The 18,988-nt window shown below is 40.7% G+C and overlaps 1 protein-coding gene across 1 annotated transcript; it reads right to left on the reverse strand.

Moving 5' to 3' along the window:
• Window positions 1-838: 838 nt before the first annotated feature.
• Window positions 839-17,525, reverse strand: washc5 (WASH complex subunit 5). The gene is made up of 29 exons (XM_054782983.1): window positions 17,327-17,525; window positions 16,719-16,932; window positions 16,464-16,609; window positions 14,692-14,776; window positions 14,386-14,486; window positions 14,099-14,291; window positions 13,742-13,894; window positions 13,483-13,596; window positions 13,122-13,293; window positions 11,904-12,031; window positions 9,361-9,490; window positions 7,979-8,091; window positions 7,523-7,689; window positions 6,512-6,587; window positions 6,103-6,213; window positions 5,714-5,854; window positions 5,036-5,116; window positions 4,836-4,937; window positions 4,575-4,754; window positions 4,369-4,493; window positions 4,101-4,263; window positions 3,875-3,977; window positions 3,725-3,804; window positions 3,526-3,629; window positions 3,236-3,365; window positions 3,043-3,139; window positions 2,280-2,433; window positions 2,055-2,142; window positions 839-1,918 (listed from the first exon to the last, which is right to left on the reverse strand). Exons 2-29 carry the CDS (start codon window positions 16,902-16,904, stop codon window positions 1,862-1,864), a joined length of 3,480 nt encoding a protein of 1,159 aa, XP_054638958.1. The 5' UTR covers window positions 16,905-16,932; window positions 17,327-17,525; the 3' UTR covers window positions 839-1,861.
• Between the last annotated feature and the right edge of the window lie 1,463 nt (window positions 17,526-18,988).

Below are 18,988 nucleotides of genomic sequence, written 5' to 3' on the forward strand. Positions count from 1 at the left end.
GGTTTTCTCTCTCCGTTAGCGGTTGAAGGCAGGTATCATTCTGTCATTACGTCAGGGTAAACACGAGAACACGTGACACAACCAGAACGTGTGAGGAAGGCTAGACCGTCTGAAGTCACAAGGCTGGCTTGAGGAGGAGCCTCCTAAAGTCTGGCCTTTGTCGACCGGGTAGGCTACTGGCCTTGTGGGCTGCAGACCCTTAAATTAGACACGGCCCTAGAGTCGGTTCTTGGAAGTGAAAGAACATCCTTTTTGTCACCTTTTTAATTTAAAGCCACACGTGATTGGTCAAAATGTGTAGCGCCGTATGTGTCGACATTAAGCAGAAGGGGGCAGTGTTGCCAACTTGGCTTTTGTAAATCTGGCAATATTCCAAACCCTCTTTGAGACATCTGGCGACTTTTTATGGTGCCATTGGACCAGTTTCTGATCTAACTGAGCAGCAGTGTGTGCTGATTAAACCCCCAAAGCAGTCAAAGCCATAAGTGTAGTCAGCTTTCCGCGGCACACATAAAGAGAGCATAGTGAAGCTCTACGCATCCATGAATCACTCATGCCCGAGGCGCGACACAGCTCGGGTGGATCACGCCCCGTTTTACAGAGCGGGATCTAAAACGTCAATGTTAAGTCTTAAGTATCATTAAATTACTACTCATTACACTCAGGCCTCAATCAGACTTGGTCATTTACCTGTCAGTAGGTCAGAACGTGTGATGGAAGAACGCTGTGTGATGAATTAAACAAGTCGTTCTAGCAAGATAAAAGGTGGAGGCTGGAGGCGAGTCCGGATGTAATTATTACGCTGTGTAGAAGATGAGAGGTAAAGAGTTTTACATATTATTTTATTTTGATGAAGTGATGGCCATCTTAAATGAACAAACCAACAATGAAGTTTATATTTAGTTCTAAACATAATTGAGGTGTTTTTACTCACTTTTTTGTCTCTCCCACGTGGCAATGATTTGTTACATCATATACAAATGATATGCAAAATAGAAGACGACATCATCTAGCAACTTAAACAACACGTAAAATGCAGTGATATTTGAATGTAAACAACCATAAGCAAAGTGCAATGGTGGATTAATCTAGAGGATTCGGCTAGTTTTTTGTTGTTTTTTTTAAACTGAGAAATACTATCCATCCAAACATACAGTATCTTGCTAGCAAATGCTTTTGCTTGTAATTTTTCAGTGGCGAAAAAAAAATAATAATTTATGCAACCAAGAAAAGAGGGCTTATAATTGATCCACTTGCACTATGAATATTATATAAGAAAAACATAATCTTGCAGCCTGTTGTTTACGCTCTGTAAAATAGATGGATGGACGACATAGATTTCACATGCGTAGTAGTACAAATCAGCCTTTCCAACACGTGACTGCCGAAAAATAGGCCGAGTGGATGTAGACACGTTCTGCACCTGCGTAGATCCGATTGCATTCCTGGTATGGATTGCATAATGACACTACACAAGCAGGCTGGAAGGAAGGAGGAAAATGAGCAGCAGGAAACCAAGGCTGAGACACTTTGTTTCTGAATGCCAATATTGACCAAAAACAAGCAAAACCTGTGCTACTCTTTCCGTTACTTTTGCACATTTATATTTATTTATAATTACTACACAAGATCAGATTGGACCCTTTGGTCTAATTGAGATAGGTGTTTCTTTGTTTTTGTGTTTTATTCAAGTATCAAATGTGGTAATGCATAATATTAGGAACAGTAAGGCAATTTCAGGTTTCCATCTATGAACAATATACAATATTACATGTGCTTTACGACATTAATAGGCTAAACAATGAAATGTATAAGTAAACAAAAGGCAACAAAATCCTTTTTTCTGCTTCTTTCCGGATCTTCACAGTATCGTTCTGAACTCATCAAAAATGAAACTGGGCACGTGGGCTTCAGCCACCTTTGGAACACAGAGAAAAACAGAAACAGAAAGAAATGACAATGAACCAACCTTCTTTACTGTGTGAAAACATGCAAGCATTTATTCACAATATAATAAAAACATATTTCATTTAGAATGATTGAGGGTCACCTACTTTGCGTGACAGTTTTGTGTATTTCACGTAGTCTTCCAGGAACATGAGCGCTCCCACCACATCGGAGGGCATGTCAGGGATCTTCTGACTGAAAAAAAAAGACTATAATAAGAGCTCATAAGGACATCGATTTAATTTTCAAGTAGGATTCACATCTAAGCAAAATATTATAAAAGACAATATAAATAAAACCAGGAGGTCAAAGGCCCTTTTTTGGACAGTTACCTTGTGCACTGTTCCATGATAGAGCGGATGAACTGACCAATGAGGGCCAAGAACTGGTGTGTGTATCTGGAGTGAAACTGCTTCAGAAGAGTGAGAAGACCAAGAACTAAGGGAGGCCAGTCAACTGGGTCAGTGGATTTCCTGCAGGTCATTCCTGTTAGAAGTACACATTCAGTTTGCATGTGCTTTCAGGCTCATACACCAGTAGTTCTTTTACTAGAGTAGTACTACGGTGTTTCCCACACTTTCATTTATTTTGGTGGCCCACCACAAATAGATTTGATGCTATCTATTCGCTCACACTGATAAACACATAACGCGCATGGTCTGTCAGAGAATAAGACGCCATAGCAACTCTGTCAATATATTTAGCAAGTAATCAGACCCCTGCTAGATCCTCTAAAAAGTGACTAGCAACAAATCTAGTGAAAAGACTTGTGGTGACTGACATGAAAGCATATACTGTATTGCTCTTCTCAATGAGCAACGAGAGCTCTATTTGTTTTTGACATTGCAAAAAGCAACAAAAAGAAGCGGCAGAAGAAGGTTCACGTGTAGCTCTAAAGATATTTGTTTGGCTCTTTGTGTTTTTTGCTCACTTTTTGGGAATGCCTCATGGCCAATTTTAAAAATTCATATATTCATACTTATTTGTCAGAACTACCATTTCGACAGAAAAAAATGCATGCGTGAAATGTTATAATCACAGTTAAATAAAGTCATTCACTGACGAACAGCTAGCTATAGTGAGGGGAGAACTAACCTTGGTTTTTGCTGTACTGAAGCTTAGGCAGCTGTGCTATAATGAAAAGAAAGTTGATGATGGGGAAGTAAGGGAGGCGCTTTGTGGTAATGTATATCTGTAAAAGATATAAAAAATAGAGCATTCACGTTAATTTAACAAGTAAATGTGGGATAATAACAGGGCAAAAAATCACTAGTTTTCATCCTCAAACCTTATTAAGCGGATTGTGAATACCCGCAGCCTCCAAGTAGGCAGTGATGTCATACAGAAGGGTGTTGTCCTCTTTGGGGTAGGGCAGTGATGGGTCTTGGTAGTGGGCTTCAATATCTGCTAGAAGAGACCTGGCAGGATCACAGAGCAAAAGAACAGTAAGAAACAATTTCCTAAATTGAAGTCTTGAACCAAACATGTATCGTTTACAATGCCAGATGAAAGATTCTTAAGTTACTTTGTCATACTTTGTATTTTGTTACATGCTGGGGGTGTGAGCACTAGACTGACTTGTTAAGGTTTTCCAAGGCAGCCGCCAGGTGCTTGGAGTCAAACTTGCAGGAGTAGTTCAGCTCATTAGCAATCTGCTGCCGTAGAATTTGCATTTGACCGACCTACAACATCAACATTAGATGAGGCATATTCTCCTCCAGACTAGTGAAATGATATCTATGTTTATCATTTGGAAACATGAAGCAGGCACACGCACTTTCATGATGACCTCTAAATATGGCCCCCAGATCTTTTGGGTTTTGGCCACTGCGTTGGCATACACCTTGCTGGCATTACCTATCAGAAAAATAATGTTTTTAATCACCAGGAATATCCTAGATGTTTTTTTTCTTGCATTATTACCTACCCACGATCCCCTGAACTGGGTTGACAGTCCCCAGCATTGCTTTGAAGATCTCCAATGCAGCTTTGTCCTTCAGAATGACCTTGTGAATTACTGTCAAGAAATTCTAATGGGAGAAACACACATTTTAAAAGTCTACACATGCTGGAATGATTGGGATCCTCAACAACGCAACAAACGTTTAAGTTTCAATGTGTTTTTATTTTTTTTATTTTTGGAAAGGCGTTACCTGCAGCTCCCTGACAATCATAAAGCAGAGCAAGCGGTCCAATCCGTTGAGGCCAAATGTACCCAACGAGCTCTGGATCTCTGAGAATAGTCTGTTGTTTGTCACTTCCTGGTGGCTCTTCAGGTCATACCAGGTGTTCATTTGATCAATATAACATGTTACCCTGGGGAAATAACAAATACGGTCGAGGTTCTACAGACACTGCAAAATTTGACTTGCTGTTTATTATAGAGGAAAACATTCTATAATATAACAACAGGACACAGACTTAGGATCGGTGATCCGGAGAATCTCTCTGCACAGACGACCAATGAAGGTGGCAGACTCATCCACAGAGGGAAACTTGGGAATGGGAATGTGAGTGGACTGGTACACACTTTGCCAGTCTTGGATCTGATCAAGATCGAGAAAAAGAATAATTTACAGAAAACGGGGGGAAAAAAAGAGTGTTGACCTTCCATTGCTGAATCCAACCTTAGTCCTGAGGAAGCTGTTGCATTCCTGCTCTACATTGTAGTTGATGATTCGGGAGACTTCCTCCTGCCAGATTTTAAGGCCGTATATACTGACATAGTCCTGGATGTACTCAAATGATCTGTAGAACCCGTCCATGGTGGCCGCCATGTCTTTTAACTTGGGCATCAACTCACTGGGCTGAGAGGGTTGGGTTGAGGGTGGCAATGTCAAAAATAGTATTCACACAGTAAATATTAGAAAAGCAATACAATGTCTTACCTTAGCTTTGGGGTTGAAAATCAATCCCTTGTGCAGCGCATAAGCCACCCTCTTCACCAGCTCCTTCCTGATGCCATCCTCTAGAAGTTGCTTAGGATCCACCTGAAGCATCACATTCACGGTAACTCATTCTTGCACAGTGTAAACAGTTTGCAAATTAAAAATGTTTAATACCATGTAATAAACAAAACATGACGCACCTTGATAATACCAACTAAAGTGGTCTTCATCATCAAGATCCCCTCAGTGAAAATGGAGATGTCATGGGTGAGTTTAGCCACCTGTAGTGATGTTAAAAAATGTTGAAATGTTATTATAAAATAAAGACGGTAAGCACTACATACCGAATGTTCTCTTTAGATTTGGTTCCTACATGACTGGGTTCTTAATGAAAAAAAAAATATTCATTCTTTTTTTTTCTATGCCGCTTAATCCTCATTAGGGTCGTGGGGGTATGCTGGAGCCTATCCCAGCTGACATTGGGTGGGAGGTGGGGTATACCCTGGACTGGTCGCCAGCCAATTCAGAAAAATATAGTATACAAAACTTTAGTGCAAGTTCAACTTAAATGATTTGCTTTCATAACAATAAATTGTGTTTCCATTAATTTGTCTGCCAATGTGTGGCATTTGTGATGATAAATTTAAATAATACGCAAAAGGCCTCTGCTGGCACAACCTAAATGTTCTCATTTGTATTTCACATTGAGAGGGGGCGGAAAATTGCTCTAACAAGAGTGCCGGTGTGACTGCTTCAGAATCATATTGATTGTTCTGCATGAAAGCATCTTGAAGCCATGCCTTGAATAATTCAGCTTTTGATTTTACACAGTAGATGTGATGTGTGTTAGACCATTACAAACTAATGAGGTTCTTTACTTCATAGCGCGCCCCCAGCTGAGAGTAGTCCTTCAGTTTGTCCTTGTCCAGCCGTGTGGGGACCTCAATGATGTCATGAATCTGAAGCTTGATGATCCTGGCCAGAGAGGTGAACATGCTCTCTGGGATGATTTGCAGTACCTGCCATGAAACATGAAAATACAGTTTAACATCAAACTAGTCCAGCAATCCAGTTTAGTGGCACATGACACCAGAAAATATCTGCAATTTGTTGATACACTTTTGACTATTAAGCCCAGATTGTAAAAGAAACAATACTCAATACTTAAAGCCAGGAATAAAACAGATACAAAATATGAAACATACGCGTGTCAGTTAGTAGAACAAAATGTGTGTAATGTGAGCTTCATGTAACTGACAAATAGCACCTTCCTGACGTAGGCCACCAATTCTCCGGAGTAAAACTGGGAGACGCTTAGCAGGTCAGCACTATTCGCCTGGTTGATGCGCAGCAATGGGAGATCCAAAGCAGAGGCCAGCTGGTTTCACACATACACACAAAAATTGGTTTTAAGATCATTGTTGGGAAGTGTCAACTCTAACTCCTAATTATGCGTGTACTGTATAACGGATGCCAGCCAGTGTGGCTGTGCAAGTGTACATTGGTCAACCTCTCCCCCTCGGCCTTAAGAGCCGCGCTGGATGCTGGGTTGACAGGCCGTGCTTTTGGCCCAGCAGTCAGCGCTCTTGACTCTCTTTCTGAAGGTCCTGTGTACGTGCCCAGCCCGGGGCTGGCTGAAACAGGGGGGTTACACATTCCTGACAGGAACAACTCACCTTCAGAAACGTGGCTCGCAATTTTGTGACCATGGATGAGTTTACCCGGATGCTCTCCTGCATAATGGATGTGAAGCTGCAGGGTAAAAAATGAGTAAGGGAAGAAAAAAAGTGGGGAAAAGAAACTGGTGAAATCTGCTCTGCATAACAAATAAAAAACCTTCAAAGAAGAGAAAACATACATACAGTACACAGCACCTGTGTTTTTGCGCTACCTGCATACTGATTAATCATGTCACATAGGAAATACAATCAATTATTTATGTGACTGTCTAGTACAAGGATTATGTTTTTGTTTTTTGCAGTTTATTAGCGATAAATGTACACATCAGGGATGGTAAAAGGTATTACACTATCATGATACATTTTTCCATGATAGCGATTATATTATACAGCACAGCAATCCTACAATAATGACTGTAATTGTGGTGTATAAGCTCCTACTTTTTTCCTCATGCTTTGAACCCCGCGGTTTATACAGTGATGAGGCTAATTTATGGTCATGTTTATGGTCACGCGACATCTCATATACTTCAGAACTGTCATTTTGCACTTCATGCACACACCCTCATCATGGAAAACACACAATAAAAATTCATATGGTGCAGTTTTCAAGTTAAAAGTGATCGATCTAGCAACTTTTGCTCCAGTTTGCCAGTGGATCTTGACTGCGTGAAGCAGTGTCAAAAAATCCATTATCAAGAGGTTTCGAAATGCTGGAATACTGCGTAATGAAGATGACAAGACAAGCCCAATGGTTAATTTGCCTCGAGACTAAAGTGACACAAGAGGGACAACAAAGAGAGAGAGGCTGACAAAGTGTGTGATGAAGGAATTTGTATTCACCCAAATGAATACAGTAGGTCCTCTGAAGCTGTCTAAAATGGAATCTGTCTAAACATTTCAGGGAAAATGATCCAATAAACTTTTTCCCATCACTGATATACACATGATGTTTATGTGGTTTGTCACTTACTGTGTAAGTCTTCTTCCAAATCAGAGAATGCCTACCTGTCTATGATCTGCCATGCATATGACAAATCTCCGACTATCTGCATTGTGATGAGGACCTCTTCCTTGATATTGATGGTGCGAATCATTTGGTGCAGGAACTTTCTTGAGTCTGCCAGGAACTGACAGACCTGCAGGTTAGACTCTAACTGATGGAACTCCTGAACCTGAAGACCGAATGAAGAACATTAGAATTGTGACATGTAAAGATTAAGAACATGCACAGTTGGAGTCACGTAATTTGGGTCTTATGAAGTCATTTGTCGAAGAAACCATATCGATAACCCTCGCATATAGATGATTTCATAACTTGCTATATCAACGTTAGCAAGAACTTTGCTTCACGAGTAAGTGATTGAGTACCTTGAATGTAGAAAAGTACTGTCACATATCACATTTACCATGTTCTGTTCCAATAATCAAACAAGATATGGCAAGAAAACCACGGCAACTCACCTCAACAAGAGCCTGTATGAGCTGGACGGTCTTCCTCCCAGCAGCTGTTGAGTCCTCATAATTTAAAGATTCAATCTGTTTTGAGATTTCTCTGAACCAGGCTTGGAGGTTTTCTGTGAGAGTGACAGAATGTAAACCTGAAGCCACTGCCTATGTTCATACACAAAGTACATCTTTTACTTTCCAATTATCCAGTCTATGCATGTATTGAAAACAGGTGGGCAAAATATATCTTGTAAATACAGTAGACGCCCCTACAACGTAAATAATCCGTTCCAAGAACCTTTATGTTATAGGGATTTTATGTTATACGAAGCGTAAAATACATGTAAATAGCCTAATTCGTTCTGAGATCTTCCCAAACTCACACCTTTTGGGCCTTCAAAATATTCAAAGTCCACCAAATATGGTGAGAAAATATAAGAAAACAGCATAAACATAGTAGAGTAACATTCCAATGTAAAATAAGGTAAATAAGGTATAATGGTCGATGGGGAACGGCCGTATAGTCTAGCAACATCACTTAATTTCATACCACCGTCATGCTTCTGGATCATTTCCTGCTTTGTTTCGATCAACAACTTTTTTCTTCTCACTTACACTTGGTTTAGGGCCCATGACTGCGGTAATTTTAACACAAAGATAAGTAAACAAATTAAAAAGAGATTTCAATGCGTGCGAACTAGTTTAAGGGCGACTACGATGAGGAACAGAGCAGCATGTCTCTCATAAACACACCAACGCGCTGGATTAGTCAGCCAATGAGATGAGAGCGTAGGCGGTGCTCCGAAAATCAGCCAATGAGAGCATGAAGCGTCAGAATTTCTGCATAACATCCTGTTTCGTTTCGATCGACAACTTTTCCCTTTTTTCTTACCACTTACACTTGGTTTAGGGCCCATGACTTCGGTAATTTTAACACAAATAAAAGTAAACAAATTAAGAAGAGATTTCAATGCGTGCAAACTAGTTTAAGGGCGACTAAGATGAGGAAGGGAGCTCACACAATCATGGACGCACTGGATAAGTCAGCCATGAGATAAGAGCGTAGGCGGTGCCCCGATCATCAGCCAATGAGATGAGAGCGTAGGCGGTGCCCCGATAATCAGCTAATGAGAGCGTGAAGCCAGAAGGCATCACCAAGTGTACTCTGTTAGTCTCTCTGTCGCTTGCACGGACTTGACGCTTTACGTTATATGGAATTCCTTGCGTAATACGACGCGAAAAATTTACATAAATTCTTTACGTTCAGTGGAATTTACGTAAAAGGAGGTTTACGTTATGGTACTACTGTATGGTACTACTGTATATCTAAGTGGCTGTGTTCATGTGTGAAATAAACCATGCCAGACCTGCTTTGCCATTCTGACTGCATAACTCACCATTTTTCTCCACTCTGGTGAGCGGTTTAACACCTGAGAAGACTTCGGCCAGCTCAGTCATTCTCTCTGATCCCTCCTTCTTGTAGCTCTCCCATTTGATTTGTTTCTCTGACAGCATCTGCTTGAACATCTGGAGGAGGGGCCACACAGATGTGGAGAGGATGAGGAAGGATTAGTCAGATGAGATGATGATAATGAGAAGATTCAATTTGTGTCCTCTCCTGATCACCGAATGGCTAGCCATATGCTGCCCCCTCAGTGTGTTCATAAACAACAGAGGGGGCAGCACAAAACAGGAAACACAGCTTGTGTGGCTCCATGTGACATTCTTCTGTCATCTCTCACTGAAATGATGTGTGAGGACGACGGGTGTGACGATACACTCGGCTCATGAGACGATACCATACACAATATTGGGTCTACCAGACGAGATGATATTTTAACATTCCTTTCAAGAAAAGTACCATTAAATAAAATATGACTGGACTTTTTTTTTATTTAACTGAGTCACAACTCAGTGCAGGTGCATTTAGAAATGTTTTATATCATTGCAGGAGAGCAACCACCTACTTTCTGAGGGGTATGCAGACACATTATACATTTTTTGTAATTTTTATGTGTAAAAATCTTATTTAAATAGAAGACTTTTATTACAGACTTATTTCAAGTTACATATTACAGCAGGTACAAATAAATTACATATTCATTAATTATTTTACATACATTACATATAATATTAATATAATTACAATTATAATAATGCAACACGATGAAGACGTGTTGGAAGTTGCGCACACTGTAGCTCCTATAGTGTGTGCGGTGGGGGGCGAGAGAAGGGGAGGTGAAGGAGCAGAGGTGTGACTTGCCTCTGTTGTTAAATATAGAAAATGACAGTTGGAGCTGCTTCTGCTTGGAAATTAAAGGAACACTCCACTTTTTAGGAATTTTGCCCATCATCCACAATCCCTTTTCTGTGCGTTCTTGATAGCCACGTCGTAATGCACAAAATTAGGATTCACCTACTCCACCTATAAAACCCAAAGAAAACCCAATAATGTTTTATATACATGCTGTAACCATGTAGTAACAGGCACATTCATGATACCAGGCAACTTACAGTATAACCTACAGTATTTTGATTATTTTAAGCATTACTGGGATTTCACAGATCGCACAGCAGCTAACGCTACTTCCGTCAACAACAGCATAGAAAGTACATTCTGTGTTTGCTATATCATGGCTGACTCTGAAAGCCGCCGACAACTACTGTGGAAGAAATAAGGATCCAGAACCTTATCTGTTTGAGCTTGAAAACGTGGAGGATGAGCTACAGCTTTTAGAAGCTGAGAAGGCAAGAAGAGAGGGTGAAATGTCAGAGCAGACGAGGGCAGAGAGCGTCAGTACCGGCATGACTTGGTGTTGTAAATGTGTAGCCCGCAGAGCCATGCCATCAGAAATCAAGTGAGTGGCACACAGTGTTACCATGGATGGAAAGGCTTCGTGTATCTGGTGAGGCCGAAACTGCTTCAAGAGACTGCATCACAACCAAGAATTGTCAGCGCTAACAAACCCTGCAGTGGTAGAAACCTTTTTCCACCTACCCAAAATCAACTGGAGAAGACACACCGGGACAGCTGGACCAAACAGACAACTGTCCATCGAGTAAGTCGCCATGATATTGATTGTGATACATGAAGCACATCGGGCTTGATATCACAGCTATACACGCAGTCCATCTAACCATGTTACTATGCCAGAAAAGTAGTTCCCCAATGTTAGCTGCTATAATAACAATGTCGCTATAGCTTGGTTAATATGCAGGTCGCGACATGTAAATGGAGCGTTGTTTGCGTTTTTTGGAGAGGTTTTTTTAGAGGGCTTTGTAGGTGGAATAGGTGAATCCCAATTGCATCCGTTCTTAGTGAAAAACTGCCAGCACAAAGCGGCTATCTAGAACGCACAGAAAAGGGAAAGATGTGTGTTCTTGTCTCACATAAAGATTGTGGGTGATGGGCAATATTTGAAAACATTTGCAGTTTGGACTCTGGGAACACAGTATTCAGCTTGGGTTGCTCAAAGCATTTCTTTTGCGGTTACAATCCCGCCTCGCACACGGGCTCCTCCATATGACATGCATTATCAGTCACAACAGCGATGCCATAGCTCACAGTCTTATAGACTTCTGGCTGCACTGTGCCTGCAAGACAGGCGTTTTTCTGAATGAGAAATCTCATCGTTTTAATCTTAGGAGATGTCATCATACCCCCAGTGAGGACTAGCATGACAAGACAGGAGCTCACAAAGTAATAGTTTTAAAGGCCGCAAACAACTCAGAGAGCACAGATCTCCACCAAAGCGTTTTTCATCATTGGTTTCAGTCGAGACCAAAATTAGAAAAAAGTCAAGAGTAATTAGTAACGTTAAAGAAGCAGAAGGAAATGGAAAATTATATACACATTGTTTGGATCCAGATGATAATCTCATTGGTGAAGTATAAGAATGTGTGAAATTCCTTCTGTGATATATAATACGCTCTCTCGCACCTCTTTAAGCGTGAACTCCAGCTGGGCTGTGTCGAGCAGGAGCTGAAAGAGGATCTTGGGGTTGTATTTGGAGTCGTTGATCACTTGGTCTTTGATCTGGCGCAGTTTCTTGTTGTTTGGGTCATAGGCTGCCAGACATTGAAGAACAATACAAAATTCAATGTCATTTTAAAAGCTTCATTATGGGTATCCATTTTCAAACAATCTTGGAATATCTACAATGTTGGCCTAAGGTCACAAGGTAAAAGTGAGTTTCTAACAAAGTGACTTTCTAACAGTAATGTGCGGTGAGGTTTATGGCTGGTGAGGCACTGACACCTTTGGTGTTTTTTTGTGTTAATATAGGTTGAGGCCGTCTGCATAGCATCTGCATTCCCTCAACGCCGGTTGTAACATATTCAATACGGACCTAGGAACCTTCGGCAAGCACTTGTTTCTAGTGGGACCGCTCAGTGACGGAAATATTTCACTATTTCACTAAATAATTCACTATTTTTAATAATAATAATTCACTTGTTTTCAAATACTTCTTAAATTTGCAGTCTTACCTTTTATTTGTATATGAAGCACTTCTGCCCTACCTCGTGGTGATATAATCCTTCATCTTGACAGTCAAATTGATTAATTCATTAGCAGAGCATTTCATTTAACTTGTTGCTTCATCAAGATTGTCAACAAAAACACGGGCTGTTCCTCTCTATGGAAGGATAGCAGCGACAATCACCTTCCAGTTGAGGCACGCCTGCTGCAGCTCCTTAGTGCATGGCACTTCTCTGTATTTCATTGTCCGATTGGCAAGAAGAATGTCACACGTTGTAGAAAGTCATGGTGCATAATAAATGTTTCTGCAAAGTTATACTGGTGACACACTGACTAACAGAAACGTGCACGCGCCATCCGCCATCCAGTGCTTTTAGTGCAGTGCACTCGGATAGCAGGCTCAGCTCACGCACTTAAGGCGAGAGGAGAGTTATGCGGCAGCCTCATCTCAGCTTTCTGCCCTTAATTTGATCAACAAATGCGCAAATTCAGTGATTTTTTTATTTCAAAAAACGATTGGAATCACACATTTATAACACAGTTCAATGGAAAAATATTAATGTTTATTTTATGTTACTATTCTCTTTTTTTTTTCATTATGATAGGTGATGCTCTGTCTCACCTGCCTCCCCTGACCGCACATCAATGGTTTCTTACTTACTTCCTCAGGAGTCTTACCCGACTCTGCAGAGTGCAACATGAGCCAGCGAATAGTGACATTGCAGTTCCTTAGACAGTTGAGCAGTTTGGGTATGTTATCTAAAATGATCTCCTCCCGAAGGAAACCTTCCTTCAGTAACTGCTGCACCTGAGGCCGCAGGCTCTCTGTGCTTGTGGCATAACGGGTCGCCTAAACACATGTCACGCAATGTCAGTCAAAGCTCAGCAACATTTGTTGATGAGACACGAAGCAAGCTGCAATCAGATGCTAACATACACAAACGTATTAGCACATAGAGTGGAATTTGAGCCTATGAACCATCTTTAGGACAAGATACAATAATACAATTCAATATGTGAAGAACCTCTCTTTTTGTACCTGCTCCTTGATGTTAGCAGAGTCCAGAGTGTAGTTCAGAGCAGTTTTAGCAGCTTTGTAAGGTTCCCAGGCCTCCACCAGATTTACTGTGATCCCCATGTATATACTGATAACCTGTGGTTAGACAGAAGAAAATTATGCCATACAGCAAAGGGAATAACTGACAGGTAATGCAATAGAATTAGAGTCAATAAATGATGATATGGTATTTCACTTCTTCCCACTGTGCAGAAGAGTCTTACTAAATCAAGAGCCATACCCAGTTGTCAGGGAAGTACTTGTCCACTATTTCTCGCATCTTCGCCTGCTGGGTTTGAAGTATGGACGGGCTGAAGTAAAGGCAAACGTACAGCATGGCTGCCTGGTTAGCCAGCGCTGTACTACGATGTTCCGGTAGAGGGTAGGCAGACACCTTTAGAGTTGGAAGAACATTTGTATGTGACGTTCAGGGTAATTTATGCAATCTATCAAATCACTGGTAAACATGCTCACCAAAAACTGAACTAAACGACTTCAGCTGCCAGACTGTTAACCTGACCAACCTAAAAGATCTCTTTTGCGGGGTCCTTTCCCTGATATTGAACAGACCCTGACGCTGAAATTCTATGTTTCTTACTTGGTTGTATATGTCGTCAGAGCGCAGTCTCCCAATGACCATGCTAATAAAAGTGCCACTGATAGGAACCCTGTGAAAGTAGCTCTCTGGGTAGTTGGCCGGCCGTTTGGCTCCAGGCTGGCTGGAGAAGCCGGTGCTGCGTAGGAGTTTGCAGATGTCATCCATGTTGGAGTCTGTTGAAGACCTTGCAGCACTGAAGAAAAAAAAAATACATTAGGAAGATGAATGTGCACCTGGAGATTATGATTCAGTGTAAAAATGATGGATTTTCCTGTGTGGGTGTGTACCTGTATCGATAGTAAGACACAAGCATTCGCTCTCGAACCTCTCCTTCAATTTTTTGGTCAATAACAAGCAACATCACGCCATACAAGTAGAGAGCTTCACACTGAGTAGGAAAAAAAATGATATGCTTCAAATGTTCTTCTGTAGTGTCTTTCGTTGTGTAGTTAATAATTGTACAGGCTCGATATGCAGATAGCACAGAGCCTTGACTTTGATGTAAACTCAGTACAAATAAATATTGTAAGACATAAAGTCATTGCTGCTGTAATGTTGCAAGGATTGTAAGCCATTTGTATTGTGTCACTTACCAGTAGTTGTTTTCCGTCCTCATTTAGAAGCACAGTCTCAAGAGTCTGCTGAATATAAACACCCTCATGTAGGTCATCCAAGTGTCTGGAGAGAAGACAAGTAAAATCGTATCTTAATATAGATGATTAACAACATTGTGGAATTTGGGGATTTTAGAAGAAAAACGAAAACACAGATCAAGAGCAACATTTAGGCCATCTAATTTTAAACTCATCCATGAAAGGAAAACTGCACTTTTTGGGGGGAATTTTGCCCATCATCCGCAATGCTCATGGGAGATATGAACACACTTGTCTTTCTCTTTTCTGTGCGTTCTAAAGATATAAAAGCAGATAAAAAGAGACAGCTCCTTATTGCACATAATGGGACACACCTATCCTGCCTACAAAGACCGCTATTAAAACACCTTTTTTATGCACAGTACATGTAGGAACAGGTACATTCATGATAACATGTAATATTTACAGTTATTTTGGCCTATTTTGGTCACTTCAAGCATTACCGGAACTTCCTTCCTGGGCGCATTGATTTCACATAGCAACGTAGAAAGGAAAGCCTACACCGAGCATTAATTTTTCCAAACTCAAAAACAAAAACACAGCAGCAGACGCGATACGGGCGAGTGTGTGTTGAAGCTAGTTGCAAGCCGGCTAGTAGCTAGCTGGTGTGGTGTGCCGAGGTGTCAATACGCCAGTAACGTAGTTCGATCGGTGTAAAAATGTTAATAACAATAATAACAATGTCGCTGTAGCTTGGTTAATATGCATGTTACATTATATGTAAATGCTTTTTTTCAGAAGGCTGTATAGCGGAATAAATGTCTCATTACGTGCATTCTTAGTTGCGTCTTTTTAGCTGTTTTTATATCTTTAGAACGCACAGAAAAGACAAAGCCATATGTGTTCATGTGTCACATAAGGATTGTGGATGATGGGCAAAACTCCAAACTCCCTTTAAGGCTCTTTAACAATTCTGTCTGCCTCCATTTAAATATTTACATGAGATGGTGTCATACAGCGGCAAATTTGAATGTTTTGGCCATGCACAGTCCATAGAAGAGCAAGAGTAACATGAGTAAATAAGTCTCAGAAATGTCTACTTAAGTATGAATAATGAACGAAAATGAGGCTGAAAAATGTCTCAATTACATCTATCAATATCCAGTTTGCAGCTTATGAAAGGCCAAGCTCTGCCCATCGCCTCATCACAAGTCGTAGCTCCTGGATGGTCCAAATTGGTAATTTTGAAATTATATTTGGATCACTATTATCTTGGTATACCGTTATTTGGATCACTATTATCTTGGAAAACTATTACTGCGTGAAGTAGCGTGATGACGACGAGACGGCAGCCTACTTGAAATAAGTGAGTATGCAACATGTCATATCTGTGCAAAACATTCCTTTTTTATCCTATTTATTATGGTGACTTCCATGGCTGGAGAAGGACGAGCTGTCCGCCTGCCCAACAGCCACGAAAGTCTAAAAAGCGGTAAGATTCCACCCGAGTAAAGGTGAAAACAGCAAAAAAAAACGCCAGCATAACATATGAGAACTGCCAGTCACTATCCACAGCTGGTCATCGGAAATGTTGAACATGTCCCAAGTTTGGAACAGCTAGCAACGTCTGTCAACGTCTAGGTACGTCTGAAAAACAACAACAAAATCTAAACCTTTCAACGGTGCAGTGGGACAAAGCTTTTAACCATAAATCACATTTCTCTATCATGACTTTGAATTGACTTAATCATAATGGCCCAGTGCAGTCTCACCTGTTTAGATCCACTATGTACTTGTGGACACTCTCAAAAGCAAGGTAGAATCTCGAAAGAATCTCAATATTATTCTCTCTAAACTCCTCATCCAGGTCCTGAAGTTCGGGTTTGGCCTCCAGCTTTCCCTCATAATACTCCGGGCCCTGGGGAAGCATGGTTAGTTTGCATGTGGAAAAGGAACAAAAGAGAAGAATCACAAACCTAAGTATTTCTTTATAAAATCCAAAAGGCCCACTGTGAAGCTATACATACTTTAAAGTAGCTAAAGTCACAAATAATGTCTCCATATTTCTGCTGGTCACTCTTGTCCTTGAGCCGAAAAACTGCAGGGATGAAGTCTGAGAGGCGCAGGAGCTCGGCGATGATAGCATTTCCCCTGGAAACTATCCTGAGGATGGCCTGGCCGCACAGGTTGTTCTCCGCCAAGAAGTCCACCATAGTGGCTGGAGATGAAGAGCAGCCACACCTGTGACAGGTAGACAGGATGTTTGAATACAGCACTGACTCGACAGTAAGAATGCACCCTGCTGAAGTGATACTTAGATGTTTATTACATGTTACTACACATATGATTCCACTCTACGTACAATACTGTGAAAATTAACAGGAGCCTCGAATGGATTAATTATTATGGATGGATTATGGCTTATTAATAGACGGCTGTTAACCTTAATTATATGCAACTCGGTGCTTGTATAAAACCATTTTTTGAACAAAATAAAATGTAATGTTACATCGTAGTTTAGCTACTCCCTCCGTTGCCATGCTAACGTTAGAACGTATTCTCATCAAAACTATTCCCATTACCCTTTAATGCTGCAAATATAAATAAAGATGCAAAGCAATCGTAGATCACGTACCTTTTTGTGTGTTACAAATTGACAGATAACGTCGTATTTTTAATTGGAACTACTCGGATTTTGGATATTTTTTCTTCACTGTTTACTTCCTCATGACCAACCATGTGACTCTGCTACTGGGTGCGTTTGATTCATTGCACGTAGCCAGCCGGAAAAATCGAACAAAAGTGGTCTGTCGTGTTACGAGAGAGTTGATATTCTTAAAAATTGTTTTGTAACATAGTAAATTATACATTCCGAAACCTATAAATATTTGGAAGAAACGTGGCTCAGCTCTATTGAAGCAGTTGAAGTCACCGTGATCCGTTAGATGGCGACAGAGATCCACTGTGTCCTCAGTTTATCCATTTTTTTTTTGTGCCGCTTCAAATGACTTGGTCTGTGAGCGTGGGTTCATTGCTCCTCCACTGGTATTATTTTTACTTGATTGAACTAAGTGGTGAGAATTAATCGAATTAAATTAATATATTCACAAATTTAAAATTCGAACCTTTCAAAAAATACACTAAGAACCGTGAAGTGCACCAAACGGCATCGCTGCTATTGCATAACCATTTAATCCAGTGGCCGATAGGGGAAAAGGCGCAGCAACATCCAAACGTTCCAAACACAGAAATTGTGCACGCAAAATACAAAAGGAAAATGCAGCAAAGTAACAAAAAAAATGCTACAAACACATACACGTTGCAAGGTCAAAAACAAATGCAAAACAAAAAGCCAAAAATGTGGAAAACCCACGCAACACCTAAAAACAACTGCATGAGAGAAATGCTGCAAGTTCATGGACAAAAACAGCTATTTATCAGGCTACCAGGGGAGGTAGACCAACCCTACTTCGTAAATCAATTTCTCTATAATCTTGTAACATACAGTCAAGTGTTAAACAAAGACATCCATCCATCCATCCATCCGTACACCCTGGACTGGTCGCCAGCCAATCGGAGGGCACATACTGTATAAACAAACAACCATTCACACTCACATTCATACCTATGGACAATTTAGAGTCTCCAATTAACCTAACATGCATGTTTTTGGAATGTGGGAGGGAACCGGAGTACCGGGAGAAAACCCACACACACGCGGGGAGAACATGCAAACTCCACACAGAAATGCCCAACGGAGATTTGAACGCAGATCTTCCCGATCTCCTTACTGTGTGGCCAACATGCTAACCACTAGCATCCTGCCTCTTCAAAAGTCAGTCAACTTTCTCATCCCGCATCCTGGTCATGTCTTTAAAGCGTTTATTGGATTGCAGGATTTTTCATTTGCAGGATTTTTCCATTGCATATGTTTTATCATGTCTGTGTGTTTTCGATATTGGATCATTTCTGTGTTTGGAGCATCTGGATGTTTGTGGCTGATATATTTTGAGGCTGGATATTTTGTTAACTTTTCCAAATCTGACAGAACAGAGATGTCCAAATGTTTCCACTGAGGGCCACATAGAGCAAAAATGAAATATACTTTAATAGCCACTTTATTTGATATTATTCAGCTTTTGTTTACTTAATTACATGCTACAACCAATGCAATGTCGGTCAAAATATGCTATGTAATAACATATTTAACTCAGCTTTGTGTTATAGGAGTAAGTAAATTGTTTGTAATTGTTATGACTTTGGACACACCTGACCTAGAAGCCAGACCGACATTTGG

Source organism: Dunckerocampus dactyliophorus, chromosome 7 (genome assembly GCF_027744805.1).
Source record: "Dunckerocampus dactyliophorus isolate RoL2022-P2 chromosome 7, RoL_Ddac_1.1, whole genome shotgun sequence".
Taxonomy (NCBI): Eukaryota; Metazoa; Chordata; class Actinopteri; order Syngnathiformes; family Syngnathidae; genus Dunckerocampus; species Dunckerocampus dactyliophorus.